This window comes from Giraffa tippelskirchi, chromosome 12 (assembly GCF_054371585.1).
Source record: "Giraffa tippelskirchi isolate mGirTip1 chromosome 12, T2T-mGirTip1v1.2.pri, whole genome shotgun sequence".
Taxonomy (NCBI): domain Eukaryota; kingdom Metazoa; phylum Chordata; class Mammalia; order Artiodactyla; family Giraffidae; genus Giraffa; species Giraffa tippelskirchi.
In genome coordinates, this window is record NC_137286.1 from 104,992,533 (window position 1) to 105,018,779 (window position 26,247).

The window sequence follows — 26,247 nt, forward strand, 5'->3', positions numbered from 1 at the left end:
GAGTGCTCATACCTCGTGCACGAGGAGGCTCACCAGCCCGGCCCAGGCTCGGAGCCAGTGGCACCAGGGCTGGGACGCTGCTAGGAGCCCCTCTCTCAGGGGAGGAGATTCAGCTTTGACAGAGCAGAGTTTCTGGGTGGAAAGAAAGCACTTTGCAAGTGTATCATTAAGTGATCGTGAACCCCCGTGTTGACCCCTTCGTTTCTGCACTGCGTTGAACAGCAACCCCTCCGGGGAGATTCCAGCAGGACTCTGATAGGCAAGACAAACAAAAACAAATCTAGAATAAGTATTTCTTCCAGGAAGGACAAACCACCTATTGTGAAAAGGGTCCACTGTAATCAGCTCCCCACAAGTAGTCGTCTGGGTCTTTCAAGGCACCGTATCATTAACTTTGTTGAGGGGACACCCGTCGTTTATTTAGCCCAGGCTTGGCATCCATTTCTGCCACTAGGGCCATTTTATTTTTTGAACCCGCTGAGTCAGCATCAAGATGACCAGGAACAAAGATGGGCATTTGTGGGGAGGACATGTCACACGGTTGTTAAACAGCCTCGTTTGCAGTGGATTCCCATGGGATGGGTGGTTTCCTGTGCTGGGGTGTGTTCTGATATGTCCAGTCACATCCTCCCCAGAGCAGTCCAGAAACCCACAAGCTCCTCCAGGGGCTCCTCGGCCAAGCCATTCACTTCCGTCCACATGCACAACCCCTACTGAGGCCATCTCCTCTCAGTCAGAAATTTCCGACAGAGTGTCGCTTAGAAGCTGGGGGACCTCCCTTTCCTGGGGGCTCCATCACTAAGGAATTCACGGGAAGGAAGGGTTGTAGAAATGGGACCCCCACCCCACGGTCATCTGGCTTCTGCCTCAGGAGGAGGCTCTGAGTCGGAACCAGTTTAGATCTGGGCATGGAGCGAGATCCCCGGATCCCTGTGGTGGTGGCTCACGTGTGCCTTCTGCCCACAGACTTGGGGATTCCCTGCCCCACGAATCAAGCAGCACCTTCATGGTGTCACTCGTCAGTTTTGTCCCCAGGGATCCTGTGATAAGTTTAGCACAGCCAGAGGTCCGGTGGGGGGGACCACCCCAGTGACCAAGCTGACCCTGCCGCCCAGGACAGAAAGGACATCTGCTCTTCCGTGTGGACCTCCTACCGCCACGGGAGTCCTGGGCCCCTTGGCCCCCGGCCCACTAACAGAAGCTGCCGTGTCCATCATGTGGTTTGGGAAGCCCAGGAGATGGTGAGAACCTGACGGGCCAGCTCCAGCATTCCTGTCTCCCAGACCCCTTCTTCTCCATCTGCCAGGAGCTGGCCTCTCAGCTGCCTCAGGAATGGGCAGCCTGGGGGCCCAGTTCCCCTCCCACTGACGTGCTGGAATGTGCCCAGCTCAGGAGCTGTGTGTTGCATGCAGAATCCCTAGTAGATGCCACCCAAATGGACAGATCTGGTTTGATCTGAATTGTGTTTGGTAAATGTAGTGTGTGGACCTTGTTTGGATTCTGACTCCAACCAACCAGCTATAAAAAGGTCATTTTGAGATGAGGAGGGACATTTTCACATGGACTCAGTATTTAGAGAAGGAATTACTGTCAAGTTTGTTCATTATCATGATAATGATAGTGTAGTTATTTTTCAGTCCTTATTCGTTTGGGTGCATACTAAATATTTGCTGCATGAAATGATATATTCGAGATTTGCTTTAAAATATCCAAAAAGTCATTGGGCACTAGTTGGAAAAGATTGATAAAGTATCGATCCTTATGGGTTCGTCATATAATTTTTCTACTTCTGAGTTGTTTGCAATTTCCTAGAATAAAACCTTTCCAAAATAGTAGACAGTATATTTCCTCCTCCTTGCTCAGGTGTTCTCAAAAACCTCCAAATCAAGATGTGCCCCGCAAGTAACAATTTCTCAAAATGTAGAGATTTGAACGTAGCAATTTAATTTTTTTAAGAAGTGAAGACCTAATCCTTTTAGGTGAAAGTGAACTCATCCTGCATTCCCTTCCAGAACTTTCCCTTCTCTCTCCCTTTGCTTAGAGCACCGTCTCATCTCCTCTCAGGCTCATGTGTGTCTGAGGAGAGGTGACACGGAGCAGTCCTGGGTCATGTTTACCCACTGCTCGGGTGTGGCATTGGATAATAGAATTCCACCGTGAGTCACTGTGGTGCTCTTATCCAGTTCACGGCTGGGAGGCTGCCGGCCAAACCCTGTGGCTTTATTGGCAATGAGGTCTGTGCCCCTTGGTCTTCCTTGGGTCTGAGCAGCCGTGCCTGTGCATGCTTACTTCTTCTTAGGGAACTGTCTTCACTGGCATCTGCGTTTTTCCTTTATGATATTTTTCTCTTACATCCAAGACAGCTTATTCCACGGCAGCCTGAGTTTCCCAAGCTTACTTCTGTTCCTGCCATCCTCCTTCCAGTAACTGGTCCACCTGTTCTGGTCAGAAGTCCAGTTTGATCGCCCTTCAGAATTCTTATTCTCATGTCTACACATGCTTCGCTTTCTACCCACCCTGCCTGTTAAGTTCGGATGAGTTTTTGCCTGTGAGGCAAACCAAGTGATGTCTGAACTGTTCCCCAGGAAGTAGAACAACAGAGGAGAGAAAATGGCCAGGTTAGGTACAATGATAACTAATTATAAGAAGTGGAGAAAAGCATGAGTTGACTTGATTGGACTTTTTATGGCTTTTTGAAATATTTTGAAATTTACTCAAATTATTGCTTGATTTTATTTTCATACGTTAATTTCTTATGAATGAAATATGGTCACTTCACAAGGTAGGAAAGAGGATGACATTAAATCAGGGCCAATGAGCCGGGGCAGAATCCGTCTTCATTAGAATGATGTCATCGTTTAAGCTTTTAACAAGGGAGTCCTGAAGCTCAAACTCATAACCACCCATGTACATTTTTCATGTGGAAAAAGACAAAGAATCCAGTCCTTAAAAGCTTGATATATATATTGATATATATATATATATTTACATAAAACATCTTGTTCTACAAAAGAATAACCCAAATTATGCAACAGGCCACGTATCTGAAGCACATCAGAGCTAGCCAGGGGTTGGTGAGGGAGGAGCTGTTTTGAAAAAGGTACTCTGAGGTTTTAAAAATTCCCAGTTCCACTGTCAATAAGAAAGCAAGAAAAAATACTACAGACCGCAGGGCAATTGATCAGGGCCTACAACAAGAATATAAATCTAGAGGTAAGAGTGGGGATTAAGAATTTACAAAATAGGGTACTTGGTGGTGAGAACTCCACAATGCTCCATTTTTCCTTTTGTGGAGGACACACAGAGGCCTTCATAGAGCGGGGGTCCAACTCTGAAGGGGTGTGGCCTGCACAGCACCCCCCCCCCCGGTCCCGCCCCCACAGCAGGGTTGCCCTTGTGCTCTCTGCGGTCCGCGGAGGAGGGCGCGCTGGGGCAGGTCCAACTCAGCCCGCCCTGAGCCCAGGGTGCTCTGCGGGGGCTGGGCTCGCTGCCCTGACAACCTGCCCTGCTTTCCGCAAACCCGGAGACCTCCGGGGGAAGCCGCCGAGAACCAAGAACCGGGGCTCCTCCCAAACCCCGGCCGCACGCCCCCTGCCCTGGGGCGTGGCGCTGGAGAGCCTGCGGTCCTGCAAGCTGGGTGCTGGTGTTGCTCTGGGGTCCTGCGCCATGCTGCGCGGCCGGCAGGGAGGGAGGGGCTGCGTGCGCTCCCCCAACCGTCGCCCTCTCCCCGCCAGGCGAGGTGAACGTTCCCCACAGTTTCAAGGCTGGTGTGTCCACCTGGGAGAGGCGTGTGTCCAGAGGCCCCCGCCCCTGAAGCCCAGCACTTTCAAGGAGCGGCTGGGGTGACCCCTCGGGGACATTGTTCCGTCTGCAACTTCCCGTTCTCTCAGCTGATTTTGGGCCGGGCTGCACTGATAGCTCAGACCTGGAGATCCTGTGTCGGTGCTCGTTTTCTTTTCCCCACTTAGAAACTAGTGTCGGTTCTAGAAGCCAGCTTACCTAGCCCCCTTATGAAGTCGATGAGCTTAATATTACCTGGAAATGATGCAGGATATGCCACTAGGAGATAAAGAGTGGCTTTTCAGGACCTGAGCAGGGTGCCCCAAATCAAGCTGAGTTTTCGCTTCGCCCTTGGGTTAGGAGAGACCTCATTTGTATGAATGCGTAGAGCACAGTTACATGCTGCCGTGCATGACACATGTGTGTACACAGGTGCCCTGTGATAAGAGGGGCCCTGGGGTGCAGACTGGCGGGTCCCAGGAAGCCAGACGTTGAGCTCGCAGAACCTCCTGGCAGGTGTCCAGGCCCGGAAAGCCACGGCAGCACCCAAGGAGGTGAGTGTAACCGCGGGGCAGCAGATCCCATCCAGGGAGTCCCAGGCTCTCCCGGGAAAGCCACACCAAAGCTGAGATTGAAGGCTGAGCGGGACTTAGGTGGAGTCTATTGTTGGAGAAGGTGTATTTATTCTAGGCTGGGAAGCAGCCTGTACAGAGGGCAGGATCGGGAGGAGGAGAGCCTGCTTGAGAAGCCCAGGGTCAGATCACTCCTCAGAAGCTTTCTTAACCCAACCAAAGGGATGTGTCCTCGGTGCAGGTGGTGCCCGCTCCTGCCCAGGGCTCGCTTGGGATGGCTGAGGGGTGAGGGGGTTGACACAGCACCCACCACTGCTCTCATGGGTGGGTCGTGTCCTTACCGGGAGTCAGGGGCATGGCTGCAGCCTGGCTCTGGCAGTTGTGGTCATTACTGCGGTCATGGAGCTTGTCCAGCTGCATAAGCAAATGAAATGTAAATGTGAGACTCGGAAGAGACTCACATTTAAGAAAACTGAACTCTTGATAAAGATGAATTGCTAAAAAATTATTTCAGTCAGATGAGAATTGAGAGCTATAAAATGTGGAAAAACTGGGAACTCTGAGCTCAAAATGCTTCTGATTATCACTTAAAAGCATCCAGAACTGGCCATCACAGTTGACACATCGTGGTCTCACGTGCAGAATCCCCGCCCCGTGATCACATGTGGGAGAGACCTCTGGTCCTCGGGGGTGACACCGATGAGGCAACCGCACCTTTGTATGTAGAAGTCATGTGGTTGTGCTGTGTCTGACGTGGGCCTTTCAGGCAGCTTGACCACACTTGGTGGCTGTAGCGGGGTGAGCTGCGGGTCTGTACCGGGGATCAGACCATGGCGGGTGGAGGGAACGGCCTGCTCAGGGCCTATCCTGGAAGCAGCCAGGAGCCACAGGAGGGGTTTTAAGTGGTTTGCTTTACATTCAGTGATTTACTAGCTAGATTGTGGACCTGCTTGGGGACAGAGCAGACAACCAGTGGACAGAGCCCTTAACCAGGAACATGATGGTTCTCTTGGAAAAGCAAAGACCTGAAAGTCCAGCCACTGTGTGGATGTTTGGGGGGCAGATCCCCCTGCACTCGGGTGAAGGGGAGCGTAGGAGAAAAGCGCACGAGTGCAGGGCTCAGGTCCGTTCTAGGCCTTGGAGCTGGAGGCACTGGTGGGACAGCTGGGTGGAGATCTCATCACCCGGCCTGCACTGTGCGGTCTGATGAGGGTGGAGGTGGGTAGGAGTGGTCCGCACATGGCTGGCTGTTCTCTAGGCCAGTGAGGGAGAGGTACCAGCAGGGTGTGTGTGGAGTGAGAAGAGGGGGCAGCACTGGGGGGGCCCGTGAAGGAAAAGAAATCCACAGTGGAGATAGAAATGGAATGGCCAGATGGGTGAGTGGTGTTCAGTTGTCCAAGGATGCTGAGCCCCAGGGAGGCAGTGCTTACCATGTCACCTGTGGCGAGGGTCAGGTTGAGTGCTCCGAGCCATTTCCATGGATCCAGCGGCAATTAGGAACTTACTGGGTTTTTTTTTTTTTTTTCGGTTGTGCTGGGTCTTCGTTGCTGTGCAGGCTTTTCTCTCCTTACGGTGCATGGGCTTCTCATTGCGGTGGCTTTTCTTATTGTACCTCCCAGGCTCTAGAGCACAGGCTCAATAGTTGTGGCGCTCAGGCTTAGTTGCTCCGTGGCATGTGGGATCTTCCAGGATCGGGGATCAAACCCATGTCTCCTTCATTGGCAAGTGGATTCCTTACCACTGAGCCACCAGGGAAGCCCACAAACTGGTTGGTTTTGAGAAAAACAGTTTCAGTTCAGTGGGAGGGCAGAGCCAGGATGCACAGAGGGTGTCTGCAAGGTTGTGGGGAAAAGTCCACACCTTGTGTACGAGTGTGGAGGGGTTCTATCCGTTTGGTTTATCCGTGTTGGTTTTCTGATTTGATAGCTGAAAATTTCCTATTAAGTGTTAGGACTAATTAAAAACTATTTGTTTTGCTACCATATTAAAAATTATCTTGGCTTTATGTTACCATATGTGAAAGTTCATTAATAGGCCCATATCAATATTTATTAAATATTTTTGAAATAGTCATGTTAAGTATATACCAGAAAGTTCCATTCCTTGGTTTAGAGTTCTGATGTAATGCCCCAACATTAAGAAAGTGGGGGCAATTTAATCATTAGTCACTCAGTCATGTCCGACTCTGTGCGATCCCATGGACTATAGCCTGACAGGTTCCTCTCTCCATGGGATTCTCCAGACAAAAATACTGGAGTGGGTAGCCATTCCCTTTTCCAGGGGATCTTCCCAACCTAGGGATCGAATCGGGGCCCTCTTGCATTGCAGGCAGATTCTTTACCGTCTAAACCACAAGGGAAGCTCTGATTTTTTTTTTTTAATCAAATAAATTTTAAGAAATTACTAGCTCAGCAGTAAAGAATCTGCCTGCAATGCAGGAGACATGGGTTTGATCCCTGGGTCTCAAAGATCCCCTGGAGAAGAAAATGGCAACCCACTCCACTATTGTTGCCTAGGAAATCCCATGGACGACAGTCCATGTGGTTGCAAAAAGTTGGACAGGACTCAGCAACTAAACAACAGCAATAAGAAATTACTGAGTCATATTTTTTGAAAAGTCTTGTTGTCAAGTTAGTAAATTTGTTAAGACTCTTTAGATTAACTTTTTACGTGGTCAAAACAAAAAAAATAGTTTTTTTTTCCTTTTGCCTTAGTTTTTTATTGTTGATGATCCTACTTATAATCTATTATTCTGGCGTTGTTTTATTCTAGTGATTGTTACGAAAGTTGATTTTCTTATGAACCAGCATTTGGGTCAACAAAACAGAGTTGAGTCCCAGTCCCTCATTGACCTTGGCAAGTCATTTCACACCCAAGTCTTAATGTTCTCATCTATCAGTAGGAAATATTACTATTGTCCACAGATATGTGAGAATGGTCGAGTATGCTGTAAGTGTGCAGTAAAGAGAAGCAGTCATTATTCTGGTGACAAGGTAGTGATGGGTTGTATTTGCAGCCAGAGTTCTGAGTTACTAACTCAGCCTCAGTAACCAGCAGTTTAACTGTTGACAGGTCATTTAATCTAATGTGTACAGACAGCCCTAGGAGTTACCCAAGAGTCCATGTGTGACAGTGTTCTGTTTAATTATTATCCAAATGTCAGTTAAATCCCTCTAAAAGGCAGACACTCAGGTTATTAGGGGAGACAAAAGGTAACTCGACCGAATGTTTTCTTTTGACTCTCTTGACCCCAAATTTCAGGCCTCATCAAAGATTTCTCAAAGTATGTCCTAGAAATGCCTAAACTTTTTGTTAAAAGGGAAGAAGGAAAGAAAAGCAATAGCAGGTGCTGAGAGCATGTGATGCCTTGAGATCACTTTAGCCGCACCAGAAAACCTTGTCTGATCTCTTATTCTCCGGATAACCTCTGTCTGCGTCTGCTTTCCTAAAGTTTTCTCTCAAAGAGGAATCAGAGAGAAAATACAAAGTCGTCTGGTCCTTGCTCCGCTCCGTTGGAGAGGGTGATTGTAGCGGAGCTCTCGGAAGGCTGGTTGAAAGGTGGGGACAGTGGAGCCCTGACGGTCAGGTGTGGACGGGGCCGGGTCTGGCTCTCTGCTGTTCCCATCCCATTTCAGGCTCGCCTGCCCGGGATCACGGGCACTGGGTGTTTTTATTTGTGAATCAAGATGATTTTGTTCTGTTCACTTGCCTGAAGAATCGAGATGATTCTGTTCTTTTTGCCTGAAGACACTGACACTGTCCTGGCTGAAGTCTCTCCCTGCTGACGGCACTGTGAGAACGTGTGGACGCCTGGATTTAGAACCAGGACAGGGTGCCACCTGTTGGAGCCGATTCTGCAGATGGAGACGTCAGGCCCTTAGACCACAGGCCTGCAAGTCTGAGACAGCTGTCCGCTCCAGCAGCCTTGGCTGCTATCTCAGCCCTATCGTTGCCCAGAATCAAGAGTTTTTGTTTTTTTTAAAAAAAAAGAAAAATAGTGTTCTTCCTGTCTCAGAAAAACATCATGAAGTGTTGTTTTTTTTTTAACGTTTTTCCATCAAACTCTTGAAATTCTCATCTTTCTAACCTTTAAAACATTCTCAGTTCTAACACATGTATTTGTTCCAATCGTTCTCAAGTACGGAGTTTAAAAAGTTTTCAAAATACCATGCGTCTAATGCCAAGTCTCAGAAACTGGATTTTAAAAAGAAAAGAATAGGAAGCTATATTCAATACCCTGTAATAAATGGTAATGGAAAAGACTATGAAAAAGAATATATTTATTTGTATGTGTATCACTAATCACTTTGCCATGTGCCTGAGGCTAACACAACGTTGTAAGTCAACTGTACGTCTACAATATTTTTAAAAAAGAGAAGGAAAAGAAAGAATATTAAAAGTCAAGAGGAGGAGCGCAAAAGAGATAAACATGAAGCAAACCACCACCAAGCCAAGCGCCTGGCCTGTATGCCTGTCCCTGTCTTGTGGATGAGGAATCTGAGGCTTAAAAACTTTAAGGCCATGCTTTTTCTCACTCAGCTAAGTGGGACTTAAGTCATAAGACAGTGAAGCTGGCGATCAGAGCAGATCAGACAGACCCCAAAGCCCACGTTGCTCCCATTCCACTCCCTGTCTCCCAGGTGCTGTGCTTTTCTGGCATGGAACACAAAGTTATTTTGTCTCTGTGCACAGAAGTTCACCCGTGTGTCAGTTTTGAAGGCCACGCCTAATAATTGCCTTTTATTAAAACAAAGACAAAAGTGAAGTTCATCCATTTTCTGTTTTGCTCTTGTTATGTTTGAAATGTGTCCCAGGCCTTGAATGATGAAAACCCCACGTGGTTGTTTACAGAAGATGGGACAGGCCTCGGTCGTCACCTTGAGACGGCACCTTGCCTTTTAAAGGAGAATTTTGGATCTGTTTCTGAATTAGCCTAAAAGTTGTAGTCGGAGTTGTGTCTTTGGGGTGTTTTTGGAGTGAGGTGGCGTTCACTAAGGCATTGAGAGAGCATCTTCTGTCAGTTAGTGTGGGCAGGCCCTCAGCATCTCGGGTGGAAAAGCAGCAGCTTTGAAGACCCACGTCTTACCCTCTGCCTTCGGTTCTCACTGCTCCTTGTTGTCACCTGCGCTCTGTTTCCTGTGTGTCGAGCCTGCCCTCTGTGGTCAGGAGTCTGGCTGCTGAGCAGTGTTTCAGGAAGACCTGTGTGGGGCCTGCCTTGCCCCCTGCCAGCAGACAGCTGACTAAAACGGGGTCTACAGTTTGTTGTACGACTGTGTGCGCTAGAAAACGTTATGTGTTGTGTTGAGTGTGTCTGTTCTGTGTTCTGCTTCTCTCAAAAATGGCGTAACCATGGCCTGTAAGATTAGTGCTAATGTCTGTCTGTAATCCATTCAGAATACAGAGACCCCTCTGGACACTCCATTATTTATGCTAATAGACAAGGGTACTGTAGGTCTGAGTTGTTGTTTAGTCGCTCAGTTGTGTTCAACTCTTTGTGACCCCTGGACTGTAGCCTGCCAGGCTCCTCTGTCCATGGGATTCTCCAGGCAAGAATACTGGAGTGGGTTGTCATGCCCTCCTTCAGGAGATCCTCGCAACCCGGGACTGAACCTGGTTCTCATGGGTCTCCTGCATTGGCAGGAGAGTTCTTTACTGCTGAGCCACAAGGAAGCCCATGAGTCTGAGTAACTCATGGTAGGTGAAGCTGATCACTTCTTGTTCAGAACTCACCCCATCCCAGCTTTAGGGTATCAGCAGAGAGGGCAGCCACTGGGTGGACTCAGAGCCCTTGCTGTGTTCCTCGTGGCTCTGGGTGCTCACCGGGGATCTGGGCTGGGGCTTAGTCCAGCAGGGGCAGAGGCCTCCGTTCTGACGTGTCCCAGCTTCCAGCTCACTCTCTGAAGCTGGCGGTAGTGCTGGTCGGGGCACAACATGCCTATCCTTGGCCTCCTACCACCCTGTGGCTGTCCTGCAGGTCTTGGTGGTGGGGTGGTACCCAATCCTGGGGCGGGGGAGGTTCTAGAATATTCCCAGGTTAAGGGAGTCTCTGTGCCATGCAGGGAGCTGCAGCTTTGGTGAAGCAGCAGCTGGGAACATCAGTTGCCGAGCAGATGGCCAATGCTGGTGACCTTTCCGCCCCAAATCCTAAGGTGGCTATGTAAGAAGACCTGAACCATTTTGTACTTAAGGAGATGCCAGTAACTCGGAGCTAAGTGCAGCCTTAACAACCACCTGGTCATCTCAAGAACCCGTCCTGGAGGGTAAAGGGATGAGTGCTGGTTTACTCAGAGGCACCACCACTAACTTACCCCCTCCTTTTCCAGACGTATGGGTGTAACTGTGTGTGGGTCTTAGGGCCAGTCTGCCAAAAATAGCCTGAGTTCCTTCTATATCTGTAGAGTAAACATGATCATAACATCCTGTGTGATTCCAACTTTTATTTTATCCTCTCTGACTTCCAAATATTTGATATTACTGTACAGTTGGGGTTTTTCTGCTCTCCAGTGGGACTCAATCCTTTTCTTAATTCTTTCTACCAGTAGTCAAGGTTGGTGACATCCTAGTCCCAACCCTGTAGCAGCATCTTATCCAAGGAGAATAGACTGTTCCCAGGGGTGGGGGTTGGGGGTAGATCGTGGAGGAGATCAAGACTTCCTTCAGCTGTGCTTAAGGTCTTTGTTGCAATATTCTTATTGATCTGGTTAATATAGACTCTAATCACTAAAGAATTTTTTAAATCTTAAAGTCAAACTGCCTCTGTAGGTTCTTCCAAAAATATCTTAGAAGTGTTGTTGGTTCATCTTCCTTTGAGGAAATACCTCATTTAAATGCAGTTTTTGTTTGTTTATTTACTTTTTTTCCTTCTTTTTATCTTTATGTTTGTTTTCAGTGTGTGCTCAGTAAAGTAAGTTTACTCAGTGAATGCCTTTGGTTTAAAATCCTAAGATCCCAAGGACCTTAATCTCCCTGACCCCATCTCTGGATTTAGAAAAAGTCCTTGGGAAAGAAGATGCTCAGGGAGAGTGAAAGTGAGCTGTGGACCCAAGTTAAGACAGTGCCAAGGAAATGCAGCCAAGAGAAGTTTTTTTTTTTTTTAAACTTGCAATTTTAACAACAAAAAAATAATTTTTTTTAAGAAAATGGAAGCACTCTGGATTTCCTTTGTCTCCTACTGATTTCAGGCTCCCAGAGAAAGGGTGCTCATCAGAATGAGTTCCCCCATTTCCCTGCTTTGTATCTCAGCATTCAGTGTTTCACTTCTTCATTAAAACCAGGTCCACCCTTGCGTTCCACGGGCTTCACTCATTTCTGAATTAACACTTCTCAGACCTGTGTCGGGCTCTGATTCCACGGGCCGGGATGGGGCCCCAAGGGTTCACTTCCCACCAGCTCCCCGGTCACCCTGTGCTGCTGGTCCCTGGACCACAGCCTTTGGGGTGGTAGTACGTGTTACTGTGAAAAGAGGGTTTTGTGGCCTTATGGGGCATTCTGTGTTAAACAAGGTGACACGGGTGTTGTAATCTGGACTTGGCGCCTATGGGAAGCAACCTTACCTCATAGACAGTGAGCTGCTCTGAGAAGCAACCTCGAGGAGTCTTTTGAGTCCCTCCTGCAATGAAGCGCCGCCTTAATTAAGGACACATATGCTCCTAGTGAATGACTGTCTTTTAATCGTTTTTAAAAATTTGACTCTTTTAATTCATTTTTTAAAAATATTTGCAACGGGGGACTTCCCAAGTGGTCCAGTGGCTAAGACTCCGAGCTCCCAGTACAGGGGGCTGGGGTTCAATCCCTGGTCGGGGAACCAGATCCCACATATAGATCAGACCTAGCACAGACAAATAAATATTTAAAAGTATATATTTGCATGGGATAGATTTGAAACCAGTCTAGTGTTGTGAGTGTAGTGTGTGTGAGTGTGTGTGTGTGTTCATATGTGTGCAAGTTTTGCCTCTTTGTAGTTTATTGAAGCCTTAGCTGGATTTAAGAGTGGGATGCCCTGAGGCAGTAGAAACAGCCACAGATAATTAAGGATAAGAAAAGCCTCCGGGGAAGCACATGGTCGGGGTGGGTGTCTTAGCTGACGTTGCAGCTCTGCCCATAGACCCCTCGTGCTGTGAAGTCTGGGAACCAGCCAGTGATTGCGGATTCGGGTTGTGACAGCAGCTGCAGTCCTGTTTATTAATCCCCACACGTTCTCAAGAACCTGGGAGCGTTGTGGGAGGCTGGCTGTCTCCACTGTATAGACCAGACAGGAGCCCCTGAAGGTCTGAGCTGGTGGAGTGAGATGGGGGGTCCTGAGCTCAGGTCACCCCTGAGCCTGCACACATGGGCTCAGTTTTCAGCCGTTTATTGAGGGACGACCATGTGATCACTACTCTGCGTGTGTCGTCTCCTTGTGAAGTTAAAAAGTCAGCGTCTTCCTGTCCTGAGGAAATGGAAGGAAGCAGTTTGTTAGTAGGTGTCGTTTCACAACATGACTTGCTCACTGTAGGCAACTGGGAAAAAACCAAAAATGAGAGAGGAAATAAGTGACCCGCGTCATCTAGAGAGAGCCTCTTCAGAGAAAGAACAATTTTCTTCACTACAGAGAACCGATTTATACAGTAAAAGATATGCATATGCTTTTTATATAGAAGCCACACATATTCACACATAAATATTTTTTAAACAAAATCTCTCTTAACGTGAGTTCACAGACTTGCAGTTAGTATAACTGTGATGTCAAAGCTGAAGGTTTTGACACACCAGAGCATGGGATCCCAGCTACGGTTTGAACCTAGTGGCCTCTATGCTTCTTCCTCCGTGAAATAGGTCCTTTTTTTTTTTTTCCCTGAGCCCTTTTCTTTCTTTTTTTATTTGGAGTATTGTTGATTTATAATGTTGTGTTAATTTCTGCTGTACAGGAAAGTGACTCAGTTATACGTATTATTATATACATTCTTTTTCATATTCTCTTCCATTGTGGTCTGTCACAGGATGTTGAATGTAGTTCCCCGTGCTCTGCAGTAGGGCTTGCTGTCTATCCGTGCTATGTGTGATAGCTCACATCTTGCAAACTCTCTGGGGGTCAGGCTTCAGGGTTATAATGAAAAGCAGCAGGCGCCTTGCCTTGCTGTCACTGGCATCGGAGGCTCTGGGGGCCCCTGATAGGTTTCTGGCCGGCCGTCTGGCCCGCGTTTAGACTTCCCTCCCCACCGTCCCCTCTGGGCTGCAAGCTCAGCCGCCCGCAGGCACTGTGAGCTGTGAAGCTCTGGCCAGGCGGGTAGAGGCGTCAGCAGTGAATAAGCGCTTTCTGCATTTCCGCAGCCAGAGCCTGTGTGATCCTCTGCGATGCTCAGTCACCTCACAGCCTCGCTTTGAACGCAGCTGTTTCCCAAACACGAGGATGGTGGCGAGGGGGGAAATGGCAAGATTTTGGAGTCTGGAGAGCCTTCACCCGGGTACGTGTGCAGACTGGCCGTGTTGCTGAGTCCTCTCTCTGTTCTCGCAAGTTGCAGGGCTCTGTCTGCTGCCTCTTGTCAGGTGTGTGTGTGTGTGTGTCTGTGTGTGTGTGTGTGAGCAAGTCTTTTGTCCCGACCTGGAGTCCTGAGGGCAGTTGTAGCTGTTGTTGTTGTTCAGTCCCTCAGTGATGTCTGACTTTTTGTGACCCCAGGTACTACAGCACACCAGGCTTCCCTATCCTTCACTATCTCCCAGAGTTTGCTCAAACTCATTTCAGAAGTTCTAGCTGCGGACACAGTAAATCAGAGGCTGGTTTGAGTTATGCAGCCGTTGGTATGAAATAGAAAATAGTGAGTCAAGCATGGATTGTTCTTTATGAGTTATGGATCTGGTTCTTGTGCTAGGCTTTGCTTCTGTTACATGAAATTTCTTTATTCAGGGGATTGTTGTTGGGGTCCATTATGGTGTTCCTTGCTAATTTGGGGTGTGTGAGGTTTAACGGTATGAATCGATTTTGGAAAAACAGTCGACTGTTTGCAAAAAGTGTTACTACCCAGGACTCAGTTATTATTTTGGGCTTTATTCCGTCGTTGCTTTTCAGTGTTTTTGTGAGTGTTGTCACTAGACTAGTTCCTAGGTGAACTAGAAAGGTGGTTCTCTCACACTAGGAGGTTATCACCAGGTTATCACCCGGAACCCATATATTCTTAAGAAGTAAGAAAAATGCTTCATGGAAAGCATTCTGGCTGACTGCTACACATCTTGCAACGGGATGCTTAAAAAAGAAGAGTGCTGTCTCAGTATTTGTCTTCAGTGAATTCCAGTCGCTCACCCTGGGAAGAATGGGAATTACAGGTGACAGTGGAGGGCAGCGGGGGCCTCCCCGCAGTGCACTGAGTACTCTGTGCTTCTTGCTGGCCTTCCGTGTTTCGATTGGCTCCCTGTGCTGGCCAAGCACAGACAGGGGTGTGGTGAGGGCTTCACTGACGCAGATTCAGCATAAAAAAAAAACCAGTGGCCCAGTGGTTTCTGCATTCAGGGCTCAGGCCTGCCCGCCAAGTGGCTGTGCCTGTCACTGAGTGGCTGCTGGCCCCAGGTCCTACGTGGAGGAGAGCTGGCTGCCTGCCGGCCTCCTGGGTTGGGGGGTGTGCCTGTGTTTACCCCAGGGCAGCCGGCCGATGGAGCCTGCCCCCCACATTCCTCCACCCCGGGCGGGCACAGGGCCCGGTCCTCCCTCCTACGTGTATGTGTGGAGGCCAAGAGAGGCCGGGTTCAGCCCCTGTGCCGAGCCCGACACTCTGGGAAGCGCAGCTGGCCAGGCCTCCTGCGAGGGGTCTGCACCCTCCCTCCCCAAGTGCCCTCGGGCTCCAGGCTCCAGCCCTGCCCGCCTTTGAGCCTGGCTGCCAAGAGAAGGAAGGAGGGGGCTCTGCTGGGGTTGCCTCTCTTCCTGATGGTTCCGTGTGTTCCCAGCGCTGTCTCTCATGTACCAGCTGTGCTAAGTGTGTATGTGTGTAAACGTGATGGAAATGACCGCAGACGCAACAGCGGAGAATCAAGTGGAGAGCTTGCTTAGTGGGGGGATTCTGTCTCAGATGAGAGCCCCGAGTGGGCGGGGACCTTGAGGGACAGCCTGGTGGCCCCCCGGAGGAAGATCTGGCAGGAGCGGGTGGGGAGGGTGGGCGGTCAGCAGTCCTGCCCTGTGGCCATGGTCATTGAGGCCGAGGCCCCAAGCATGTGCCCAGCAGGCTTGCTTTGGAGCCGGACAGACCAGGACTTGAATTCCAGCCCCATGACTGGGGAGCAGTTTTTTCACCTCTTGGAGCCACAGTTTGCTCCTGTGTTGACAGACAGTGATGGTTCCAGGACACTTCCAGCGCAGGGCCTGGTACACATGGAGTTCATCCCGGGCATGTGGTGAAAGCAGCCGTGTTCCTTCCCAGGGTGGTGCAGCCCGCCTGCGAGGCAATGCCAGGAGCCGAGGGGGTTACAGTGGGCACCAGCTGCTGGGGCGCGCAGTGGAGGAGTGGGGCGTGGGCAGAGGCCCGGGCAGCCACTGTCAGAGCTGAGCCCGAGGAGTAGCAGCAGCTTGCTGAGGGGGGACAGATGCCAAGGGACCAGCCCAGGGGAGAACCCAGGGCTCCTGGCAGGACACTGAGAGACCCAGAGCCTGAACCCAGGTCTGCACCGGGGGCTAAGACTGTCCCGCCTTTGGGCCCCCAGGAGCACAAAGGCCCAACCCCAGCCCACCCACCTCAGGGCTCCGAGGGCCCCTCGCCAGGGGGTACAGAGCATGGAGGATGCACAGGGCACGACTTGCCTTTAAATTGAGAAGTAAAAATACTCACACGTGGTTTGAGCCAAAGCTTTCTAAACCCTTTATAGGAACAGGGCACCTGGGGGTTTGGTATCAGTTCAGTTCAGTCGCTCAGTCGTGTCCGACTCTTTGTGACCCCATGGACTCCAGCATGCCAGGCTTCCCTGTCCATCACCAACTCCCAACTCATCAGGGTCTTTTCTGAGGAGTCAGTTCTGAGGGGGGACTGGTATAAATGGGGAGATTCTGGGGGCTTTGGTATAAATGAAGCTCTATCTTGGTGTGACCCTTGTCACTGCTCGGGCATCAAGGGTAGCAAGGCCCCAAGTCTAATCCAGATGTGAAGTTCTGTTCTTGGAGGGGCATTTCCAGGAGACCCGTGGGCATCATGAAGGGTTATCAGTGGAGGGCAGAGCATCCAAGTCTACTGCCCTTTTTGACTGTATTGTCACTGACGTGTTTAGAAGACTCCCAGAGCACTGCCCTGTGTGTGGAATGGTTTGAAAGTCTAGGTGAGGCATAAGGGGACCGTCCTGATGGTGTCAGGTTGAGCCCTGATCAGGAAGGGTGTTTCCTGTAACTAGGTGTGAGCTGACGCTGACCAGCACGGGCTTCCTGGTCCCTCGAGATCAGTGCTGGGGCAGGAGGGGTGGATATGAGAGACTCAGAACAGCTCAGGAGGGTGTTACAGTGAAGCTGCTGAAATATAAGGATAGTGTAAATATGGTGAGCATTTTAAAGGGGGTAAATCTAATAGGCTTCTAGGACGTGAGAGGCAGAGACTGTTCCTGCCGCCTAGGGGTGGGCCAGGGGAATGGGGAATGTAGGCAGGAGCACGAAGTCCCAACCTCACCCCTCACCAGGGAGTGAGAGCTCGGCCTCCCAGAAGGCAGAGGGGGAACTTATGGGCTTTCTGGGTGGGGTGTCGCTCCAGGTGGAGCAGTCAGTGTGGACCGAAAGACTGTGTCCTTTTTTTTGCTGAGAGCAGGGAACACTCGCTGGCACAGAGTGGCTGAAGCCGAGGTGTTGAAGCAGCCAGATCCGAACCCACCGCCCTCCAGCTTGTCTTGCTGCGTAGACGAGTCTCACAGCACACCTCCCAGGACAGGTCCCTGCACTGGGGTTGAGGAAATTGAGCTTGGGCGCCCGTGGTTCTTGAATACAGCCAGGCGTCAGAATTGCTTGGAAACTGAGCTCTGGAAAGAGACTCTCTGCAAACACCCCCTCCTGCTCCTCCCCCCGCCCCCGGCCCTTGGAGGACCTGGCTCTCTGGCCCTGGCTCTCTGGCCCAGCTCCAGAGTCTGTGTTTTTCTGAACCCTCCCCACCCTCACCCCTACCCCCAGCCCAGGATGGGAAGCCATGGACCCTGGGTGTTTGGGGACCACTGTGGGGGAGTGGCCCTGAGGTCAGGGGGAGGGTGGTTCTGACATCAAGGCCCCCTGTGTCCGTGTTTGCACTCTCTCTGGCATCTCATGGTTCAGGGGCCGCCCTAGGTGCAGGGACCTGGCCGGTGGTCCAGCCCCCTGCAGCAGCAGCACCCTGTCAAGTCCACCCTGGGCTCTGAGCACAGGCTACTTGCTCACCCGCCCAGGTTTGCTGTTTTGCTCTTAAGATGGGAAATGAGAACAGTTTATCTCCAACTGAGGAAGCCTGAGGGGTCAGCAGGTTTCCTAAAATATGTATTTTTAATGGATTATTCCAAGTGCAGGAATTTTTCTGAAGTGACCTGTGTTTTAGTGGGAACCCCCCCGTAGAGTGTTCTGCCCGTCGGGTGCTGAGTGTCCACACCTGTGTGGCCCACATGGCAGGTGCCCAGTTATGACACCCACTGTGTCAGCTGTTACCTTCCTCTCGCCTGTCACCTGCCCTCCCCAACCCCCCGTGACAGGTAAGAGAAAGGCGGTCTCGGGGAAGCTCTGGCCAGGGCCTGGCTGGGACCCCAGCAAGCTCTTGTGCTTTTGAAATTCTGTCACTCTGAGCAAAAGCCCTTAAATCTGCAAAATTAAGCCAGGTGGGAGAGACCTGTGTCATGAGAAAAACTCCCCTGGGACAGGGACTGGGGGCCTGTGTGCTGTCAGGGGGACTTGGGTCCTATGGGAGGGCCTTGTCCTTGGCACGTATTACAGTCCGACGTTCTTCACTGGCGGTGGTATTGACATGTCCTGTCCTGAAAACTCACCTGGAGGGCCCATTGCCAGGTTTTGTTCCTCACAGACGTGAAATCTTGGTCCAGACAGAAGTTGTCACCCTCCCGAGGGGAGTGGACACTGCTCTTCACTGGCGTTTGTTTATAAGCTCACATGGTCTCTACCGTGTTTGCAGAAGTCCTGACTACAAAGGCACATCCACTTTGGCCACAGTGGTCTCTTCTGGATGTTCCTGAAGCCGAGCTGGTCCAGGGCTGGAAGGGTGGGTGGGGTTTCCTCAGATCGGTGCATGCAGGAAGCAAGCAGAGCCTGGGGGAGACAAGAATTCGGGTCTGAATCTTAGGATGAGACTGTGTGAGGGGTGGGCGGGTGAGAGGGGAGGTGGTCCGCCAGGCACAGCCCCTGGAGTCCTGGGATGCCTGCCTTTCCAGGGGATATTGACCATGACGATTAAGCAAGCACAGGTAGTTCACGTTGCACACGTGTAGAATGTCTGCACATGATTGTTCCACTGTCCCAGAGTTGTCCCTGAAGGCGTGTGTGCTGTCATGAGTGTGCAGGTCTTTTAGACCTGAAGGACGTCCCCGCTGGGCGTGGCCACAGCTGTGAGGGCACAGTGGACAGAGGAGCATGTCCCCTCTCAGATTCCTCTGTCTTAGGGGTCGAGGTTTCCATTTCAGTTTGCAACAGTCTTTGCTCACCGTTCACAAGGTCCTTTTTGAACATAGCTTTCACACACCTATTTAATTCAACAACCCTGAACATTCATTGGAAGGACTGATGCTGAAGCTGAAGCTCCAATGCTTTGGTCACCTGATGCAGAGAGTGGACTCATTGGCAAGATCCTGATGCTGGGAAAAATTGAAGACAGGAGGAGAAGGGGATGACAGAGGATGAGATGGTTAAGATGGCATCATCGACTCAATGGACACGAGGTTGAGCAAACTCAGGGAGATGGTGAAGACAGGGAAACCTGGCTTGCTACAGTCCATGGGGTCGCAGAGGGTCAGACATGACTGAGCGACTGAACAAAAATAACTTATTCAACAAAAGAAATGATGCCGCTGGCGAGGACCTGGAGACTTGGAAGCCTGAGTGTTCCTGGTGGGACATAGAGCAGCACGGCCACCATGGGGAACAGCGTGCAGGTCCTCAGAAAGCTAAGTAGGATTACCATACGACCCGGTCATCCCACCTCCGGACACACATCCAGGAGAATCCGAGCAGGACCTGGAGGAGGTGTCCGCACAGCCATGTTCAAGAGGCAGAAGCGCCCCAAATGCACCTGGATGGGGGGATGGATGAAGAAAGCGAGATGGTATTAGATGCAGTGGAAGGAAATCGGATACAGGCAACTACGTGGGTGAACCTTGAAGACATTGTGCTGAAGGGAATAAGCCAGCTACAAAATCACTGTGGGAATACTCTCAGTGACGGGTGTAAAGTGTTCAGAGCTCAAAGTGTTCAGAGCTCAGAAACAAGGTGGAAGGATCTTTGCCAGTGAATAGGGGCGTCAGTCTTCAGTGGGGCCACAGTGTCAGTTTCGCAAGATGAGAAAGTTCTGGGGTTGGTCGCACAACCATGTGAATGTAGTCAACACTGCTGAAGTGTACACTTACAAATGGCCGGGATGGCCCATTCTATGTGTTTTTTACCACTCAAAGAAGGAAGGAAGGAAGCTAATTAATTAAGGTTCCTCTTTCATTATTACAACGTATTAATCTCTCCTAATTTTGCGGAAGTGCATTTTGAGAATCAGTAGTAGGTCCATATCATACAAAACAGCCCTAAATAAAAAGTCATCACTGAAAACCAGACGAGAAAGAGGGACACATACTAACTTCCAGGAAAGGCCGCATGTGAACCTGGGTCAGCAGGTGACACACAGGCCTCGGTGAGAAGGCGACACTGGTGAGCAGGCAGGCTCGGGGAGGTCTGCCCAGAGGGGTGGACTCTGCGGGGGAGGGGGGCATTTAACTGGAAGGGAATGGGGGTTCCCTGCAGAGGAATCTGCACTGAGGCAGTTGGTTGCTGCTCTGGGGTTCTCGTGCACAGGAGGGAACCATGCTTCCAGAAGTCAGCCTTGGAGCTGCATAGGGTGTGGCTGGAGAGGGTGGTGGGGACGGGAGGCAGGGAGACCTGGGTGTGTACCCCGCCTCCACCGACCCTTGTGCCCCCAGAGGAGGAGTTAAACTCCTGGGAGCCTGAGTTCCCTCACCAGCAGTCTGCCGTTCATTTATTGAGTGCCTTCTGCATGCCAGGGGCTACACTGGGTGCTGGGGTACAAGAATAGACCCCGCCTGTTCCCTCAAGAAGTTCTGACCTCAGAAGGGAAACTCTCACAAAGGTAGGAGTGTGGGGTGACAGGAAACCAAGGGCAGGAGTGTGGGGTGACGGGAACCAAGGGCAGGAATGTGGGGTGACAGGAACCCTGCTCTGTGCAGACAGAGCATCAGAATCTGCCCCCACCCCTCCCACCCAGACACTGGAGAAACCCCACTCCCTGAAATACGTGTGAACCGTAGTACAGGAGCACAGGGGCCCATTGACTTAGAAGGGGCTTGAAGATCCTGAAGGCAGTTAAGATCATGAGGGGAGAAGGACAAGGGGCTCTGACAGACCTGGGGTGGTGTGGTCCCCCCTCCCCAGTCAGCCGTGAACACCGCGCTGTGGTCAGGCAGCTCCCCGAGAGCTCCGTTAGAGGTGGGCTGCAGGCTCGCTGTTGCCTCCCTGGTGTCTGATAAGACTCATGTGCCTAGAGCAGATGTGTCTGCCTCCTCCAGGTCCTCTCCCCATCCCCCAGACACACCCCCGAAAAAACTGCAGAGCAGTGTGATACAGCACAGGGCAGAGGTGACCGCACGGCACACACATACACACACAAATGCACACACACAGCAGGCACCGTGGGAGCTGTGCCCTGAGCGAGCAGCAGGGCTGGAGGGAAGGGCCGAGGAGAGCTGGGACCTGGTGTGCAGAGCAGGGGGCCCAGCCCTGGGTAGACAGGTGTCCGCAGGGCACCTGCAACATGGCCTATCCAGAGGGATGGGCTGGGGACGTAAGATGTACTCAGGTCACGAAGACTCGGTACAAAGTAAGGAATAGGAAATATCCCACTTTTAAAAAGTTAGAAATAATTTTCAAAAATCTCATTTTTAAAAACAGCTTCTTCAGTTTAGAAATAGACCTGTCTCCAAGCATGAAGTGACTGGAGATTCCAGCTGGTGGGTCCTTGAAAGAATCATCAAGGCTCTCCCTCCACCATCACCGTCCGGCCAACCTCCCTCCTCCTGCCCCCACCGCAGCTCCTCCCCTGACTCCCTTTTCTGTTAATTCTCCCAGTAACCTGGGATTTTCTGAACCGGGTAGATTTTACCCTCTTTGTTGCCCCCTCATTACCTGGACCTGCATGTCCTTGAATTTCACACCCAGTCCCTGCCCGCCAGCCGTCTGTCTGAGGGAGAACTGTGGTCCCTCCTGCTTCAATTGACCCACCTCCCGCAACTGGTCTCCTGCCCACACCCCCACCTGCTTCGAGCTGTGGCCAAGTCGCTCTTGTGCGTCCCAGCCCACGAACATGGATGTCCTCACTGCAGCAACTCCTGTTAGCGAATCCCAGCTACGAATCAAGGATGCTACGGACTTGACACACATTATCTCATCTAATTCTCCAAAAAGAAAAGAGACTACTGTTTAAAAGGATTGGGGCTCAGGGAGATGGGCTGTCTGGTTGGGCTCCCTTCCTGGAGAGGGGCAGGCTTGAATTCAGACTCTTAACACCTGTTCTCTGTCTGCAGTACCAGGGACCCATCACTCCCCTGCCCAGGCCCCTCCTTGCTCTCCAGTCCCTCTTTGTTCGAGGTCCTAGTGTCCAAGTGCAGCTACATGTGTCCACAGTCAGAAGCCAGGCCCCTCTCCCAGGAGGCCCTGTCCTTCTCACAGGGATGTTTGGTGACAGATGAGCCTTGGCAAGGAGCCCACCATCCTGAAAGGAGATAGGAGTGGCCAGGTCGCTGCCCTCATCTTCAGAAGGTGCTGGGTCACTGTTAATTGTGACACGTGAGCCCCAGCCTTTGCTGTGTGGACGACCAGGAAGCCCAGCTGCTTGGCCCCACTTAGGATACCCTCAGCACCTCCTGATTCAACAGCACACACTGTGCCTTGCAGGGAAACATGGCAACAGGACACTTAAAAAAAATATATATATATATAGAGAGAGAGAGAAACATAAATTTTCAAATTTGTTTTCCTCCTCAAGCTTATTTAGAAACACTGCATCTTTTACATCACTTTGGAGCACAAATTTCCAAGTACATCACACGTTGTTTGCTCAGTATCCTGACTCAGGGAATAACCCTGCATGTCACCGTCCACAGTGGTCTCCGAAGTGTCCCCTTCCCACCGACTGGGACATGAAGCCCTGGCTCCTCCTAGCATCAGCTGCTATCTTTGGATTATAATAGCTCAGTAGACGTTTTCTAATGGTTTCTAAACTTGGAGTAGAATAAAAAATGACAACTTTCCCTTGAGGGTGCTTTCTCAGAGCTCACAGGTTTTGTCCTTATGTTTTTGCCGTTAGCTGCGTCCTTTAAACCACACGGTCGCTCTCTCTCTCTCAGTTTCTTCCGATGGAGGCGCAGAGCCGTCTGCCCTAGTGGACGACAACGGCAGCGAGGAGGACTTCAGCTACGAGGACCTGTGTCGGGCCAACCCCCGATACCTGCAGCCGGGCGGGGAGCAGCTGGCCATCAACGAGGTACTGGGGTCCGTTCCACGTGGCGGCGGCTGGTGTGTCTGGGCCCAGAATCCCCTCCTACTTGTCTCTTTGGTTATTTCTTAGTGAACGTATTCTAACACCGAGAACTCCAGTTAGGCATTTTCAAGGGCGATTTATGTGATTAAGTGTTGCAGACAACCGAAGCTGCCTCTCCCAGTCAGCAGGCCATCATGACGCCTGGAGAGGGCTTCTCGGTCCAGGCAGTGCCCTGCCTACCTTTATAAAGGTCTCACAGCCCTTGTGGGCAGCGAGCGTTAGTTACTGTCCACTTTTTGGCAAACACTTGGAGACTTAAGAGGCTGAGCGACCTGCTAGCAGGTGGCAGAGCTGAAGTGAAGCACGCCTTTCTCCGGGCTTCTTTCTGCTCTTCAGCATCGTTAGCCCTTTTTTACAGTTGCAGCAGCCCCTCTAGCCTTGAGAGCTCGTTTGGAGCCCGTTTGGAGGCTCAGAAACCGCTGAGGGGTGAACAGTCCAGACAGTCTCACTTGTTGGGTGACTGACTTATGGATTGAGTGGGCTCAGGGGTTCCTTTAAGAGCACGTGAGGGTGCCCCCCTGGTTCTTTACCCCATCGTGTCCTGTGACATCAGGTGCTTGAGCATCATCCATGTGGATGCGTGGGGGAGGGGGCCTCAAGGTCCCCAGGGCTTGGTGCTGAGCGCCCACCTCTCCATTCCAGCTGATCGGCGATGGCAGCGTGGTCTGCGCGGAGGCCCTGTGGGACCACGTGACCATGGACGAGCAGGAGCTGGGCTTCAAGGCGGGGGACGTCATCCAAGTCCTGGAGGCTTCGCACAAGGACTGGTGGTGGGGCCGCAGTGCAGATAGGGAGGCCTGGTTCCCGGCCAGCTTTGTAAGGGTGAGTGTCCTCCTGGCTCCGGGGGCGGCGGGGCGGGACAGCAGCAGTGCCAGGGCCACTCTTTCCTTGTCATCCATTGAACCAGACCTCTCAGTGGTCAGGGTGGGTGGTGGAGCATTGTCCACGGGGGGCAGCTGGGCAGCTGGTGTTGCTGCTGCATTTGTGATGCTCGGCTGGGCACCTGCGGGCTCAGGATCCCCGCCACCCTCCTAGCCGTCCTGGGGAGTGGAAACCAGGGGACCCAGGCCTGGTGCCGCCCCCACTGACTGTCCCCCGCGTGTGGCCGCAGCTGCGTGTCAACCAGGAGGAGCTGTCGGAGGGCTCCAGTGGCAGCCCTGGCGAGGAGCAAGAGGAGGACACGGGTAGGGCCCGCCACAAACACCCCGAGAGCAAGCAGCAGATGCGGGCCAACGTGGTCCAGGAGATCATGGACACCGAGCGCGTGTACATCAAGCACCTCCGGGACATCTGCGAGGTGGGCCTGGGCGACGCTGGTGTGGCGCAGCCCCGCCCCTGCCCCGCGGCCCCTCCCCTTACTCATGGCCCCTCCCCCGCCCCGCGGCTCCTCCCCTTACCCGTGGCTCCTCCTCTTACCCGTGGCTCCTCCCCCGCCCTGCGGCTCCTCCCCTGCCCCGCAGCTCCTCCCCTTACCCGCGGTCCCTCCCCTGCCCCGTGGCCCCTTCCCCGCCCCGCGGCTCCTCCCCTTACCCGCGGCCCCTCCCTGCCGCTCTGCCCTTCCCTGCCCTGGCTCGGGTGTTTCCAGAGCCCCGCCCGCCCCCACCTCGGCCACACGCCGCCGCTGGCTCACAAGGTGCTAGTCCACCCCGGGCAGTGTGGACGGCTCGCCGTCCTCAGGGTGCAGTGCCGCCAGCCCCTCCAGACCCGAGGGCACTCAGAACGAGTGACCGTCTTGGGAGGCGCACCTTTAAGTGAGACCCGCCTGACCCCCTCTGAAGCCCCGCGGGGTCCGTCTCACCCAGACGCAGATAGGGACACAAATATCCTCTGGTGACACCCCGACTCTGTCCTGCGGTGTTCGGGATCCCGTTGACAACAGTCTCCCTCCGCCCCCTCCCCACTATGGTATTTCCCGTTTTTGTGGATTCTGTACAGCGGTGCACTAGACTGTCCTGTGCCCATTCTGGTCACTCGAGCCTCCTGGCCTTGAATGCGGACCCTGCACTTTGCGGTCAGCTGAGAGAGCCTAGCAGGAAGCAGGCCAAGTGCGCTCCCCTCTGTGGGGTTGGCTTCACTTCCAGATAAGGACCCCCGGCCTTTGGCTTATGTGTGGCCGTCTTGTCCCCTGGGAACCCACGCTTGAGGGAGCAAAGCCTCATTTTAGGGGAACAGCCCCTGCTGATGACTGCTGAGCACGGCCGTGCCCCTCCACCGGGGTAAGTCGACCCTGCAGCACTCACGGCGGGTCCGTTCGCCCAGAGGGCAGACGAGGAAGCCCAGGTGCCCACGAGTAAGCGGGGTTGGGGTGTAAACCAGACCCACCACTACAGCCTGTGGTTTGTTCTGCCATAGTTCAGTCTGTGCAATTACACAGCGCCCACTTGGGGACAACTGTAGGTGTTCCACGGCCTTTCCACCCTAATGCCATTCCTACGTGCGTGCATCCAGGGTGTAGAGAATTAGCGGTGCTGTCATCAGTGCAGCCTTGGGTTGGAGATATCCAGGTTTGTGTCATTTTCTCCAGAAAGTGGGTGCCGGTGGAGCCCCAGCTAAGCCATCCTTGGCCCTGGACTGTGACAGGGAACAGAAGGTGATGCGTCTGTGCTGGGCAGGCTTTTTGGCTGTAACGTGGAATTAAGGATGGGAGCCCTGGCATTTTACAAGTTTAGCGAAAGTGTGGCAGGACCAATTTCTGAGCTCTAATGTTTGAAACTAAGCCACCTGTTTCATGAGTATAATCTGGAAGCTTTCTGTGGTTTCTTGAATTATAAATCCAGCCACACTTATATTTTCTCTTTCCTTTTGTCTTTAACATATTTAGGGCACATCTTAGCTGTGGAAGTATAATTAGCCCATCAGGGACCCCCTCAGGTTAATATACTTTTCTCTAGTTAAAACTCACTCTAGGGCTTCCCTGGTGGCTCAGGGGTAAAGAATCTGCCTGTCAATGCAGGCGACACGGGTTTGTTCCCTGGTCTGGGAAGATCCCACGTGCTTTGGAGCAACTTAGCCCCTGCACCTTGACTACTGAAGCCCAAACACCTGGAGTCCCTGCTCTGCCATAAGAGAAGCCGCTGCAATGAGAAGTCTGCATGCCACAACTAGAGAGTAGCCCCCACTCGCTGCAACTAGAGAAAAGCTTGTGCAGCAACGAAGACCCAGCACAGCCAAAAATA

General features: G+C 51.9%; 1 protein-coding gene across 13 annotated transcripts in view; it reads left to right on the forward strand.

Annotated features, from left to right (window-relative positions):
* The window catches only part of SPATA13 (spermatogenesis associated 13), a 279,726-nt gene that overhangs the window by 240,585 nt on the left and 12,894 nt on the right, over positions 1–26,247 (forward strand). For 3 of the 13 annotated variants that reach the window (XM_081551006.1, XM_081551008.1, XM_081551010.1), the window contains exons 1-4: positions 3,737–4,334; positions 22,878–23,014; positions 23,714–23,893; positions 24,183–24,368. In XM_081551006.1, coding sequence (XP_081407132.1) covers positions 4,199–4,334; positions 22,878–23,014; positions 23,714–23,893; positions 24,183–24,368 — 639 coding nt within the window. In that variant the 5' untranslated portion in view covers positions 3,737–4,198. Of the gene's footprint in view, positions 1–3,312; positions 4,335–13,661; positions 13,796–20,519; positions 20,606–22,877; positions 23,015–23,713; positions 23,894–24,182; positions 24,369–26,247 lie in introns of those variants that run through there. The other 10 variants (XR_014071491.1, XM_081551012.1, XM_081551009.1 and 7 more) reach the window with 7 other exon arrangements.